The sequence below is a fragment of the Ursus americanus genome, chromosome X (assembly GCF_024610735.1).
Source record: "Ursus americanus isolate L20-20 chromosome X, mUrsAme1.1.p, whole genome shotgun sequence".
In the NCBI taxonomy this organism is placed as follows: domain Eukaryota; kingdom Metazoa; phylum Chordata; class Mammalia; order Carnivora; family Ursidae; genus Ursus; species Ursus americanus.
Window position 1 is genome coordinate 83,311,816 of NC_142164.1, and position 15,182 is coordinate 83,326,997.

At 40.0% G+C, this 15,182-nt stretch overlaps 1 protein-coding gene across 2 annotated transcripts in view; it reads right to left on the bottom strand.

Moving 5' to 3' along the window:
* Positions 1–15,182, bottom strand: part of JADE3 (jade family PHD finger 3) — a 131,899-nt gene that overhangs the window by 54,067 nt on the left and 62,650 nt on the right. Inside the window, exons 2-4 of one of the 2 annotated variants that reach the window (XM_087860278.1) lie at positions 8,492–8,639; positions 6,330–6,386; positions 5,506–5,585 (exon numbers count right to left, since the gene is read on the bottom strand). In XM_087860278.1, the coding sequence (XP_087716404.1) occupies positions 5,506–5,585; positions 6,330–6,375 (126 nt within the window). In that variant the 5' untranslated portion in view covers positions 6,376–6,386; positions 8,492–8,639. The remainder of the gene's footprint in view (positions 1–5,505; positions 5,586–6,329; positions 6,387–8,491; positions 8,640–15,182) is intronic. The other variant, XM_045787436.2, reaches the window with a different exon arrangement.

A 15,182-nucleotide genomic window follows, 5' to 3' on the forward strand; every position in this document is an offset into this window, starting at 1 on the left:
TTCAGCAGAGAAACAGAGGATGTAAAGAATAAACAAATAAAAAAATCTGAAATGGAGTAATACAATAACTGAAATAACAAACTCATGGGACAGGCTCAATAGAAGAATGGAATTAACACAATAAAAAGAATCTGTGAACAAGAGAAATTACCCAATTTGATCAAAAGAAAGAATATATACTGAAAAAAAGAGAAGAATCCGAGGGACCTGTGGGGAAATAACAAAAGATCTAACATTCAGGCAACTGAAGTCCCAGAGGAAGAGGAGAAAGAAGGTGGAGCTGAAAAAAACAGATGAAGAAGTAATGGCTGAAAACTTCCCCAAATTGGCAGAAGATATAAACCAAGATTCAAGAAGCTGATCAAACTCCAAACAGGATAAAACAAAAGAAATCCATGCCCATGCACATCATAAACAAACTTTAGGAATAAAGACAAAGAAAAATCTTAAAAGCAACTGGAAAAGGAATGACTGATTACCTACAGGGGAGCAACTATTTGAATGACAGAAGAGTTCTCACCAGAAACCATGGAGGCCAGAAGGAAGTAGCACATTTTTTCAAGTGCAGAAAGAAAAGTACTGTCAAACCAGAATTCTATATCAAGTGAAAATATCCTTTAGGAATGAAGGTGAAACCAAGACATTCTCAAATGAAGGAAAACTAAGAGAACTGATCACCAGCAGACTTACCCTGAAAGAATGGCTAAAGAAAGCTCTTTAAATAGAAAGGAAATGAACAAAAGGAATGTTGGGACATCAGGAATAAAGGAAGAAGAATAAGAGTAAAAATATGGGTAAATATAATAAACTATCTTTCTCCTGAGTTTTATAAATAATGTTTGTTGGCTGAAGCAAAAATTATAACATTGTCTAGTACAGTTCTCAAAGTATGTAGAGAGAATATTTAAGACAATTGTATGAGAAAGGTTGGGGGGTGGATAAATGGACCTAGATGGTGGTAAGGTTTCTTTCCTTTTCTTTTTAACTAGGCTCCACACCCAACATGAGGCTTGAACGCATGACCCTGAGATCAAGAGTTGCAGGCTCTACTGACTGAGCCAGCCAGGTGCCCCAGTGGTTAAGGTTTCTATATTTCATCTGAAGTGATAAAATGTAGAGACCACATTAAATAAGGTTCTCCTTTTTAAAGGTTGCTTCCCAACAGCAACCACTAAAAATCTACACAAACATATACATAACTCAAAAACCACTACAGAAAAGTCAACATGGAATTCCAAAAAAAGTTCAAGTAATCCACAAGAAGACAGAAAATAAAACAAAGAAACCAAAAAACAGAGAGAACAAATAGAAAACAAACAACAAAATGGCATACATAAACTAAATCATACCAAAAGTTACATTAACTATAAATGGCTTAAATATTCCAATTAAAAGAGATTGAAAGAGTGGATTAAAAAAGACCCAACTAGGGACACCCAGGTGGCTAAGTGGGTTGAGTGTCTGACTCTTGATTTCAGCTCAGGTCATGATCTCAGGGTTATAGGAGCAAGCCCTGCACCTGGCTCTGCACTCAGCAGGAAGTCTGCTTGAGATTCTCTCTCTCTCCCTCTTCCTCAGTCCCTCCCCCCACTCGTGCTCTCTCTCTCTCAAGAAATGAATCTCTTAAAAAAAAATGACCCTACTATGTATCTTTTATAAGAAACTCACTTCAAATATAATCATATATATGTTACAAGTAAAAGGATGGAAAAGTATACCATGTAAACATGAATCAAAAGAAAACCAGAAACTATATTAATATTAAATAGTGCAGACTCCAGAGCAAACAAAATTGTCAAAGACAAAGAGGGACATTAAATGATGCTAAATTCACCAAGCTATAGCAGTCCTAAATATGTATGCACCTAACAAAAGAGCTTCAAAATATATAAAGCAAAACTGACAGAACAGAGAGGAGAAATACGCAAATCCATAATTAACAGCTGGAGACTTCCACAGCCCTCTCTAAACAATTGATAAAACTACTAGGCAGAGGGGCGCCTGGGTGGCACAGCGGTTGGGCGTCTGCCTTCGGCTCAGGGCGTGATCCCGGCGTTATGGGATCGAGCCCCACATCAGGCTCTTCTGCTGTGAGCCTGCTTCTTCCTCTCCCACTCCCCCTGCTTGTGTTCCCTCTCTCGCTGGCTGTCTCTATCTCTGTCGAATAAATAAATAAAATCTTTAAAAAAAAAAAAAACAACTACTAGGCAGAATATCCGTGAGGATACAGAAGAACACTGTCAACCAGCAGGGCCCAACAACAGCATAATACACAGTCTTTGCAAGTACCCATAAAACATTTACTAAGAAAAACCATATCCTTAGCCATAAAACAAACCTTGACAAATGTAAAACAAGTGAAATCGTAGAGATTATGTTCTCCATCAAAACTGGATTCCAACCAGAATCAATAAAGAAAGATAGCAGGAAAGTCTCCAAATGCTTGGAAACGAAACAACATACTTCTAAATAAGCCATGGGTCAAAGAGGAAATCTTAAGAAAAATAAAAAATACACTGAACTGGATAAAAATGAAAACAAACATATCAAAATTAATGGGATGCAGCTAAAGAAGTGTTTAAAGGGAAATTTATAGGGGTACTTGGGTGGCTCAGTTGATCAAGCATCTGCCTTCAGCTTGGGTCATGATCTTGGGGTCTTGGGATTGAGCCCCAAGTCAAGCTCCCTGCTCAGCAGGAAGTCTGCTTTTCCCTCTCCCTTCACCCTTCCCCCTGCTCATGTTCACTCTTTCTCTCTCTCTCTTTCACAAATAAAAAAAAAATCTTTAAAAAAATTAAAGGGAATTTATAGAACTAAAATTCTTACATTAGAAAAGAGGGGAAAAAGTGAGGAAAAGTCTCAAACAGCCAAAGCACACACCTCAAGAATCTAGAAAAAGAACAAAGTAAACCTAAGGCAAGAAGAAAGAAAATAATAAAAATAAGAACAGAAATCAAGGGAATTGAAGAGAAAAAAATATGAGATGATTTCACTGATATATGAAACAATTTGAGCAACACAATAAATCATGCAGTATTGGATTACAGCCCCAAGTATAAAATAAATGTACATGAGTCCATACTTACATTATTAAAAATTTTTTAAATGAAGGAAGCACCCAGGGAGATTCTTATAATTGCTTAATTTTGGGAGACAATCAGATTGTCTAATATAAAGGTCTTGGCACATAAAATTTCAATAAATGGTAGCTATGAGAGGTAGTTGTGATAATGTCCACGTTATAATGACAAAACAGATTATCTCAGAGAGATGAAATAAGCCAGCAAGGCAAAACATGGAATCATTCTCTTCTAATGCCAAAGCTAGTTTTGTTCTATAATATCAGGTTCTCTCTTTTCTAACAGAATGTGGAATATAAAGTAAAAAATTTGCTTCCCGTAGCCCAGGTCCCCTATCCCTTGCAACAACAGACGGCTAGTCTCACTGAACTGGAGGCATCAGGACTTAAGACCCAAAGCTACTGAGTCACTTTATGCTCTAGGACTGGCTGTCCTAAATGGAAAAGTAGCAAAGTTTCTTTCTCACCATTCTATTGTCAAAGCCTCCTCTGGATAGATGGGAAATTTGTTCTGTTTCTGTTTATGTGCATTTTATTTCCTAAGTTTTTCTGCATGAAACAGACACATATAAAAACACACTCTGATATTTTACTGTGCCCAGAAAGATCCCAAGCAAAAGATGGAAATGAAAAGTGACCTCTGAGAAAAAGAGAGAGAAATGCTCTCTCTGGATGACATCCTAAAGCAACGCACACCCTGCCCCACCTTGTGTGAGGGTAGGTGGAACCTGTGACTTGCTTCTAACCAATAGAATATGTCAAATGTGATGGGATGTCACTTCCTTGGTTAGGTTATGTTATATGGCAAACGTGATGGGATGTCACTTCCTTGGTTAGGTTATGTTATATGGCAAACGTGATGGGATGTCACTTCCTTGGTTAGGTTATGTTATATGGCAAAAGTGATGGGATGTCACTTCCTTGGTTAGGTTATGTTATATGGCAAACGTGATGGGATGTCACTTCCTTGGTTAGGTTATGTTATATGGCAAACGTGATGGGATGTCACTTCCTTGGTTAGGTTATGTTATATGGCAAAAGTGATGGGATGTCACTTCCTTGGTTAGGTTATGTTATATGGCAAACGTGATGGGATGTCACTCCCATGATTATGTTATACCATATGAGACTCAATCTTAGCAGACTGGAGCAAAAGATTCTTCCCTTGTTGGCTTTGAAAAAGTAAGGTGCCGTGTTTTGAGAGGATGTATGGAGAAGGCCATATGGCAAAAAACTATGAGCAGTCTCTACAAGCAGACGGTAGTCTTCCACCAAAAGCCAGCAAAAACCCAGAATCTCAGTCCTCTAGCTGCAAGGAGATGAATTCTGCCAACGACCTGAATGAGTGTGGAAGCAAATTCTTCCCTAGTAGAACCTCCAGACACAGCCCAGTCAGCACACTGATTGCAGCCTTGAAAGACCTGGAACAGAGAACCTAGGGATGCTGTGCCCAGACTCCAGATCACAGAAACTGAGGTAATAAATGTTTGCTGCTGTAAGCCACTAGTTTTGTGATCATTTGTAATGTAGCAATAGTTAACTAATACACTCCTTTTCCTTTGCAGCTAAGGAAGTCTACTCATAGAAGTGAAGACACACAATGTCAGTTTCTCATCATTTAATTATCATAGAGGAAAGTCTGTAGGATCAGCTAAACTATTACCAAGTCCAAGTGCAACCCTGGCACTCTGCTGCCCTTGGGGCAGAAGATGGCCAGCCTCAGGGCACCTGGGTAGCTTAGTCGGTTAAGCATCTGCCTTCAGCTCAGGTCATGATCCCAGGGTCCTGGGATTGAGCCCTGAGTCGGGCTCCCTGCTCAGTGCAGAGTCTGCTTCTCCCTCTCCCTTTGCCCCTCCCTGACTCTTATGTTCTCTCCCTCTCAAATAAATAAATAAAATCTTTTTAAAAAAACATGATGACCAGCTTCACAGGAGTGATTCATTTTCTTTGGGCTGGCAGTGCTCTGAAGTCTATAAAGACCCACCAAAGCCCATAGCTCAGATCTTCAACCTATCCTTCCCCTCTCCATCCATCCTTCTCATCAATCCCTACTTGCACTGCTTCCCACCTGCCAACTTAGCTCTTTCCAGTCAAGGCCAGATCTTTGGGTCCTTCCCACTTCCCCAAGTCTGGCTCCCTTTGACTTCTTGGCTAGGGGAGGCCTTATAGTCTAAAGCGAGGCACTTAAGGGTCATCACCGAAATGAAATCTGTGTGGTGATTGAAATTGGTGTGATGATTAGTGCTTTCCCAAAGGGAAAAGAAAATGGAATCTTTCTTAAAAACCAAAAAAGTTCATAAGAAAACAAGTCTATCCCTTGGCACATAGTTTAATCCTCACATCTCTAAGATCTGGCCATTGTAGGTATGTCGGCAGAAGGCAGCTATCTATTTTTCTAAGTCTAAAAACTGAGTATCTGATCTCACCTCAGCAGGCTTCTTGTGTTCATTTGGAATTCTTGACTTGTTCCTGTACATTGAGACAGAAGTAAAGGAAGTGGAAGGACCTGCAAAAGATAATTAGACAAAAAATACTGAGACTTGCTAATATTACTAAATGTCACAGAACTAAATGTCATCCAAGAGAATATGAAAGGTATGATGGAGAAGAGCACAGTGATCTCATACCACTGAAGAAAACAGTTAAATTGCAATCAAGAAAGACTCATAATGGAGTCTAACGACATTTATAGATGACCTCCCAGTGTGTAAAAGCTTCAACAGTGCTAATGCTGGGGAGGTTTGATTTGGTGTAATCATACTTCACAACATGATTCACATTCCACCTAGAGAAAAACTATCTGCAAAAGCAACCGGAAAAACTAAAAATATGAGACAAATAATCTGTATCCTTCAGCCCTCCCCCAAATGTTACAAATGATGATTCATCCAGTCAAACATTTAATACCTAGTTACAATTGGAATTGTAGGGCCTATAATTTATGCTCTTGTACTTTTTGTCCTTTCTAGAAAAGCACTGTTAAATCATTATTAGATTTGGCTTTTGTTGATTTGGTAAATGAAAAGTGAAGAACAAAATGCTATATGCCACAAAAAAACCAATTTTCCCACCTAGGTACTTCTAATGAAATTTAAATGAGTACGAAAAATAGTACCCTAAGCTTTCCTTCCTAGAAACGTTATTTTTTTAACCATTGAAAGAAACATGAAACAGCTTGTCCTCAAGTCAAAGAATAAGCCCTCAAAGAGTATAGATACAGAGTTACCAACTGTTGGCCAGTTCTACTCACTCTCATCTGAACTGTCACTGCTGCTGAGTGTTCTGTGGCGTTTCATCCTGGAGCATCCTGGGAAAGAGAACAACGTTGAATAAAACAGTCAACCACAGATACCCATTTCAGAGGGCAGTCAACACTGCCCTATAGATCCCAAGAAACAGCAGCAGGCAAATCACACAAATCAAATGATTTCTGTCAAAAACATCCTCAAATGGAAGGAAGGGAAGAAGGAAGGGAGGGTAACCAGAAGGGGGAATGAACCACTATGAGAGACTGTGGACTCTGGGAAACAAACTGAGGGCTTTAGAGGGGAGGGAGGCAGGGGATCGGGATAGGCCGGTGATGGCTATTAAGGAGAGCACGTATTGCATGGAGCACTGGGTGTTATACGCAAACAATGAATCATGGAACACTGCATCAAAAACTAATGATGTACTGTATGGTGACTAACATAACACAAAAAATAAAAAAAAAATCCTCAAGTGACCCACAGTGATGGGAGAAGGGTACTATGAAATTCTCCAAAACAGAGGGTAACAAAGACTGAGGAGGCGACATATGAGCCTTAGGAGGGTGCCCAAGAGGCACTGGATCAATGGTCCAGAACTGGCTGCCTCAGATGTGGCCACATGACCACCGTCCACCCAAACAAAAAGCGGGTAGCCATGTGGCCATCACCAGCCAGGGAACCCCAGTAGGGGAGGAGCAGGAAAGGAAAAAACATTTGCAAGGCCGAGCTGTCAAGGGCCAAGGTCAAAAGGGATGAGACATAGTTGGCTGAAGGAAGAACAAGTGAGGCATGTCCCACCTTTAAGAGCACAACCATACTGCTTTTCTGTCTGCCCCTTTTCCCTTTCTTTCTCCCTGCTCCTATCCCCCAAACAACTAGTCTAATTTAAAATTATATCTCTATATATATGCCACAAGGACTGTTATAAGAAAGCTCCTATAGGAGTGCCTGGGTGACTCTTGGTTTCAGCTCAAGTCCTGATTTCAGCGTGGTGAGATTGAGCTCTGCGCAGGGCTCTGCACTCAGTGCACAGTCTGCTTGGGATTCTTTCCCTCTTCCTCTCCCTCCCCCTCTGCTCCTCCCCCTGCTCACGTGTGCGTGCATACACGTGCTCTCTCTCAAATAAACAAATAAATAAAATCTTTTAAGAAAGCGTGATCATCAGCACTTGAAAAAAAGAAAGCTCCTAATATCGTGAAAAATGTATAATGGGTTTGACTAAAACTTAAGTGCCCTTCCTTGTGTATGTGTGGCCAATGGCAGATAAAAAAAAGGCACAACTTTTCTGGGAACACACCAGCACTAGAGTATAAGAAAAATGGAAGGCCCTGCAAGTTACATAGCAAGTACTGAAGAAATGAACTAGAAAAGACAGTGATACAATCAGTAACTGACATTCTTCTACGTGCCACAGTATACAAAATGCTATTACAGGGGCCCCTGGGTGGCTCAGTCCGTTAAACATCTGCCTTCGGCTCAGGTCATGATCCCAGGGTCCTGGAATTGAGCCCCACATTGGGCTCCCTGCTCAGCACTGCTTCTCCCTCTCCCTCTGCCTGCCACTCCCCTACTTGTGCTCTCCTGCTCTCTTTCTCTGTCATATAAATAAATAAAATCTTTAGAAAAATAATTTAAAAAAAGAAATAAAGGGAGGTTAAAAAAAAAAAGAAGTAAAGGAAGGTAAGAATATCAATAAAAAAGAACCACATGGTAATTCTGGCATTGAAAAGTACAATAACTGAAATGAAAAAATTCACTAAAGGGGCCCAACAGTAGATCTGAACTGGAAAAATAAAGAATTAGTGAACTTGAAATAGATCAAAAGAGACCATGCAAGCCAAAGAACAGAGGAAAAAAAAGAAGAAGAAATGAACAAAACCTTAGAGAAATATGAGACACCATTAAGTACACCAACACATATGGGAGTACCAGAAGGAAAGGAGATAGAAAGGAGTGGAAACATATGCAAAAAAATTATGTCTGGGGCACCTGTGTGGCTCAGTCGGTTAAGTGTCCAACTTGTGATTTCGGCTCAGGCCATGATCTCAGGGTCGTGAGATCAAGCTCTGCACCAAGCTCTGAGCTCAGTGTGGAGTCTGCCGAGATTCTCTCTGTCCCTCTGCCAAACCCCCCACCTCTCCAAAATAAAGAAATCTTGGGGCACCTGGGTGGCTCAGTCAGTTAAACATCTGCCTTCAGCTCAGGTCATGATCCCAGGGTCCTGGGATAGAGCCCTGCATCTGGCTCCCTGCTCAGGGGGCGAGCCTACTTCTCCTTCTCTCTCTGCTGCTCCCCTTGCTTGTGCTCTCTCTCTGTCAAATAAATAAATAAATACAATGTTAAAAAAAGAATTAAAAAAATAAATCTTTAAAAAAATTATCTCTCATTTATGGAACATAAGAACTAGGAAGATTGGTAGGGGAAGAAAGGGATAAAGAAAGGGGGGGTAAGCAGAGGGGGAATGAAGCATGAGAGACTATGGACTCTGAGAAACAAACTGAGGGCTTCAGAAGGGAGGCGGTGGGGGAATGGGATAGGCTGGTGATGGGTAGTAAGGAGGGCACGTATTGCATGGTGCACTGGGTGTTATACGCAACTAATGAATCATCGAACTTTACATCAAAATTAAATAAATAAATAAATAAATAAAAAGGCAGGGCATGAGGAGCTCTGTAAGTGAACATAAAAAAAATTATGGCTGAAAAATCCCCAAATCTACTGAAAAAAATTAATTTGTACATTCAGGAAGCTCAACAAACTCTAAGTAATTTATACTACCAGCACTACCACTACCGTCTCCAAAGAGATCCACAAACACGTACACTATGGTAAAACTGCTGAAAGCCACACAAAGAGAAAATTCCATAAGTAGCAAGGGAAAAGTGACTCCTCACTTATAAGGTAACTCCAATAAGATTAACAGTTGACTTTTCATGAGAAATAGTGAAGTCAGAAGGTAGTAAGATAAGATATTCAAAGTGCTCTACAGTGATGGTTGCACATATCAGTTAATACATTAAGAATCATGAAGTTGTACATTTTATTTTTTTTTATTTTTATTTTTTTAAAGATTTTATTTATTTATTCGACAGAGATAGAGACAGCCAGCGAGAGAGGGAACACAAGCAGGGGGAGTGGGAGAGGAAGAAGCAGGCTCATAGCGGAAGAGCCTGATGTGGGGCTCGATCCCGGATCGCCGGGATCACGCCCTGAGCTGAAGGCAGACGCTTAACCGCTGTGCCACCCAGGCGCCCCATGAAGTTGTACATTTTAAATGGTTGAATTGTATGGTATGTAAATTATATCTCAATAAAAGCTGTTCTTAAAAAAATTAATAGGATTAGCACAAGTATCAAAATCATTGATCCAGGGCACCTGGGTGGCTCAGTCGGCTTAGCATCTGCTTTTGGCTCAGGTCATGATCCCAGGGTCCTGGCATCGAGCCCGAGTCAGGCTCCCTGCTCAGCGGGGAACCTGCTTCTCCCTCTGCCCCTCCCCCTGCTCCTGCTCTCTGTCAAATAAATAAATAATATCTTTAAGAAAATCATTGATCAAAATTCTATTTGTCCTACTGTTAAAGTCACCTGAATATTTTTTAAAATTGAGATAGAACTGACATATAACACTAAATTAGTTTCAGGTGTACAACATAATGATTCAATATTTGAATATACTGGGAAAGTTGAAGACTATTTTTTATAAACTTATTTTTTTTTTAGAGGGAGGGAGGAGAGAGGGGCAGAGGGAGAGAGCGAATCTTAAGTAGGTTCCATGCCCATGCAGAGCCCGACACAGGGCTTGATCTCCCAAACCTGAGATCATGACCTGACCTGAAATCAAGAGTTGGACGCTTAACCAACTGAGTTACCCAGGCACTCTGAAGGCTGTTTCTTTAAATAGAATGTTACCTTCCTATCATATAAATTTTGGAGACTACATCTGGATCCTTAGTGCACAACCTAAGACATTCAAAGGCTCTTCTGAAATGCAAACAAAACCAACAACAGTAACAAAATATAAAAATGTATTATATATTAAATACATTAAAAAGTAATGTGTAATTTAAAGTCACAATGAATACAGAAATTAAAACAAAAATAAAAGTAATATATTTCTAATTATTTCCTATCGAATGCACTTATTCCCTATTGAGTAGGGATTTGTCTTCCTTCATTTGTCTGGTATCATTGGGAGGTTCCATATATGCAAACTTTCAGAGAAATGCTATGCCCAAACATTTAAAATCCTGTTATCAATGGCGGCTTTTCTAATATACAGATTTATTAGTATTTTATTGTTGCAGTAACAAGTTACCACAAACTCAGTGGCTTAAAACAACACAAATTTATTATCTCACAGTTCAGTGGGTCAGAAGTCTGATACAGGTATCACTGGGCTAAAATCAAGGTATCAGCAGGGTTGCATTCCTTTCTGGAGGCTCGAGCAGAGAATCCATTTCCTTGCATTTTCCATCTTCTAGAAGCCACTCACATTCCTTAGATCTTGGCCATCTTCCTCAATCTTCAAAGCCAGCAACACTGCATGCCTCTGCCCCTGCTTCTCTCATCACACCTCATTCTCTGACTCTCTCTTCTGCCCCCCTCTTCCACTTTTAAGGACCCTTGTGATTACTTTAGGTTCACCCAGAAAATCCAGGAAAATGTCCCTATTTTAAAGTCATCTGATCAGCGACCCTAATTCTCTTTTGCCATGTAACCTAACATATTCATAGGTTCCAGGGATTAGGGCACAGACATCCTGCCAACCGCAACCTAATATATTTTTGCATTATTAAAAGTAAATATACTCCACAAATATGCCCAACAGATTTCTGATAAAGGTAGAAAAGTTATTCAACAGAGGAAAGATAGCCTTTTCAACAAATGGTACTGGCACAATAGTTAAAGAAAAATGAATCTCAAACTAAGTCTCATACCTTATACAAAAGTTAACTCAGAATGGATCATGGACTTGAATGTAAAACTATAAGACTTTTAGAAAAACATAGGAGAAAATCTTCAGGATCAAGGGCTAAGCAAAGAGTTTTGTCCTGACACCAAAAGCATGATCTGTCAAAGAAAAATTCACCTCCATCAAAATGAAAAAACAAAAACAAAAACAAAGACACCACCACCACCACCACCACCACCACCACCACCACCACCAAATAACAACAAAACAACTAGTTCTGCAAAAGACTGTTGAGAAGATATAAAAACAAGCTATGGAACAGGACAAAATTTTTGTAAAGCATACATCCGACAATGGACTTGTATCCAGAATATGTAACGAACTCTCAAAACTCAACAGTAAGGGAACAAATGATTCTGTTATAAATGGGCCCCTGGGTGGCTCAGTCAGTTAGGCGTCTGATTCTTGATTTCTGCTCAGGTCACCATCTCAGGGTCGTGACATTAAGCCCTGCATTGGGCTCCTCGCTCAGCAGGGAGTCTACTTGAGATTCTTTCCCTCTGCCCCTTCCCCTGCTCTCTCTCAAATAAATAAATCAATCTTTTAAGAAAATGTCCAAAAGACTTAAACAGACATTTCATCAAAAAGCAATATGAATGGCAAATAAACACACGAAAAGATACTCAGTATCATTAGCCATTAGGGAAATGCAAATTAAAACCACAATCGCTGAACTAAAAAATAGTGATAATTCAAATGGTGAAGATGTGAAGAAACTTTATCACTCATACACTGCTGGTGGGAATGTAAAATGGTACAGCTATTCCAGAAAACAATTTGGCTATTTCTTTAAAATTAAACGTGCCACTACCATAGGACCCAGGAATTGCCCTCCTGGGCATTTAGCCCGGAGAAATGAAAATTTGTGTTCACACAAAAACCTGTAGGCAAATGTTTATAGCAGCTTTATTCATAATGGCCCCAAACTGGAAACTACCCAGATGTCTTTCAACAGGTGAATGGTTAAATAATCTGTGGTATAGCCATACCATGGAATACTACTCAGCAATAAAAGGAACTAAGTATTAATACGCGCTATAACATGAAAAACATACATAAAACATATAAAAAAACAGCAAAACATTACGCTCACTGAAAGAAGTCATAAACACAAGATCACTTACTGTGTGATTCCATTTAGACAAAATGTCTAGAGCAGTGGTTGCCTAGGGTTAGGAGTGGGCATGCAGACTGACTACAAAGGAGCGTGAAGCTTTTTTGGGGCGGGGGTTACAGAAATGTTCTAAACTCGGACAGTAGTGATGGCTGCAAAACCCTGTAAATACACTAAAACTCACTGAACTGTATATTTAAAATATATGAATTTTATAGCATGTAAATTATACCTCAATAAAGCTTAAAAAGACCTTTAACAGTTATTGTAACATTTTACCAATGAGAATTTTTAGGCAGAGTCAAGAGGAATTAGCAAGAGAAAAATTCTGTGTCTAATGAACATTACCTCCAGATGGATAACTCATACTGGGATTGAAGGTAGCATATGCCATAAAAGAAATAGTTACATTCTCCAAAATCTCTCAGTGAAGAAAGCCAATTGAGCACAGACCATACCCTCTCTTCTCACTTCCCTGAGTTTCAGGAGACCCACGACTTCTTGTGAGATTGATATTCCTCTCATCTGAAGTTCTGGTCTCAGGAACTTTGGCTAAAACAGTATCTCCTGGGGCACCTGGGTGGCTCAGTTGTTAAGCGTCTGCCTTCGGCTCAGGGCGTTCTGGGATCGAGCCCCACATCAGGCTCCTCCGCTATGAGCCTGCTTCTTCCTCTCCCACTCCCCCTGCTTGTGTTCCCTCTCTCGCTGGCTGTCTCTCTCTCTGTCAACTAAATAAATAAATAAAATCTTTTAAAAAAAAGGTATCTCCATTTTCTTCCCATCAATTAATTGATTGATTAATTAATGTTCTTTTTTATGTTTTTATGTATGTAGTATTTATGTTTTTATTTTAATTCCAGTTAGTTAACATACAATGCTATATTAGTTTCAGGTGTACAATAGAGTAATTTTCATTGTCTATAATATTCTGTTCTTTAGAAGTTGATTATCAAACTGTTCATGACCAAGGAAGGCACAAATTTTTAAGAAGCTGCAAAATTTTGTGTTTTTAAAAATGATTACAGTAACAATCACTTTTTATGACAGATGGAAACAAAAAAATCTTGCATTATCAGTAAAGAGTCTAGGAAACAGATTAACTAACACCAGTAACACCAGTCCTGGGAAATAAGAAAGTGGGTTGTTAATGATTTTTAGAAAAGAAAACAAAGCAAGCAAAATTTTTGAGTTTGAGCTTTTATAGTGCATTGATCTGTCTGTCCATTTCTGTGATAGCACTGCTGTTTTAATCACTGTAGGAAAATTACAAAGAACAGTAAATGCAGCACAATGACAGTAAATCTTTAGATCTGTCTTTATTTATTATTTCTAATTACTAAAGTCCTATAAATATCGTTATCACCAACCAGCCATTTTACAGATGAGGAAATTGGGGTTCAGAAATAGTTAAGGGACATGCTTGGAGCCACATAGCCACCAGAGGGCAGAGCTGGCAGGTATATCAGGAATGGGCACTCCAAGTTGACCCTGAGACCTTAGGCAGGCTGGGGAGATGACAGCAGGAATGCTGCCCCTTCTAAGCCCAGCCTCCTCAGTGTGACCTTGGAGGCCCACAGTATTCTGGTTCCAACCTGTCAGGCCTCATCAGCTGCTGTTTCCCTACCTCCAGCACATGCTAGGCCCAATGAGATTCCATGAACACATCTTACTTCATACTTGGTGGCCTTTGCACGGAGCTCTTCCGTCTGTCTACAGTTCCTTCTTTGTCAACCCTGACCAGCCCATTTCCCCCTAACCTGGTGCTACCTATTTGTTGGATCCCCTCACTGAAGCTCTCCAGATATCCCTCTCCCACAATTATTCACTCCTTTGCTTTCTATCTGAGTCTCTGTGCATACTTTTGTCGGTGTAAAAAGCACCTCGCTTACACTGGAAATACTCTTTACATGGTCAGCCCTGCCACTAGACCACAACCATCTTAAAAGCTGGGACCGTCACATTCCTCTTTTACTCCCAAGTCTTAGCACAGTATCCTGCACAAAGTAAACATTCAAAAGAGTGATAGATGCTACGGTGCCCCACCCAGATCCCCTTTACCTAGCTAACACACCCACCTCCCAGCTACTGCCTCTTGGCTGCTAATGGTTCACAGCTGTCCCCCTCACCGAGCCCAAGAGTCCTGTCAGGGAGATTATACTCCCCCAGTCTCCCTCCCGGTGGGGGCCAGCAACCAGTTTTACATCCTCCCCCCACTCTACCCAAAACACGATAAGGCTAGACACTTCCCTAAGACTACATCCTTACTTTAGCTCCTTCGTCCTTACCCTCCTGTCCTCACTCCCTTATCAGTTTCTCCTGAGAGCATTCCTTCAATAAATCATATACATTCAAACACTGTCTCAGGTTCTGCTTCTAGGCACCCATACTACTCAAGACAACACGTAAATCTTCCCTAAGTGGTATACGTTTAAGAGTACTTCAGAATAAATTTTTTTTGTTAAGCAAAACCATAAATGAGTACGGTGCAATCTTGGAGTAACTTCATGATGCACCTCAATGTCTTGTACTTGGATATATTATTCAGCTGTTTATTTTCTAATCCTCTATTCAGGGTAGAGACTTTATAAAGGCATTCTTTTCTTCCTTACCTCCCACACCGAGTATTCCTTTGTTTTGGCAGAAATGAAATGTGCACCAGCCCTCACCTTGCACCCTTGGGAACAGTAATTTGACGGCAGTTTTCAGATCTTATTCCTACTATATCTCAACCAAAATGATTAACAGCATGCTGATTTATTTTAACAGTGAC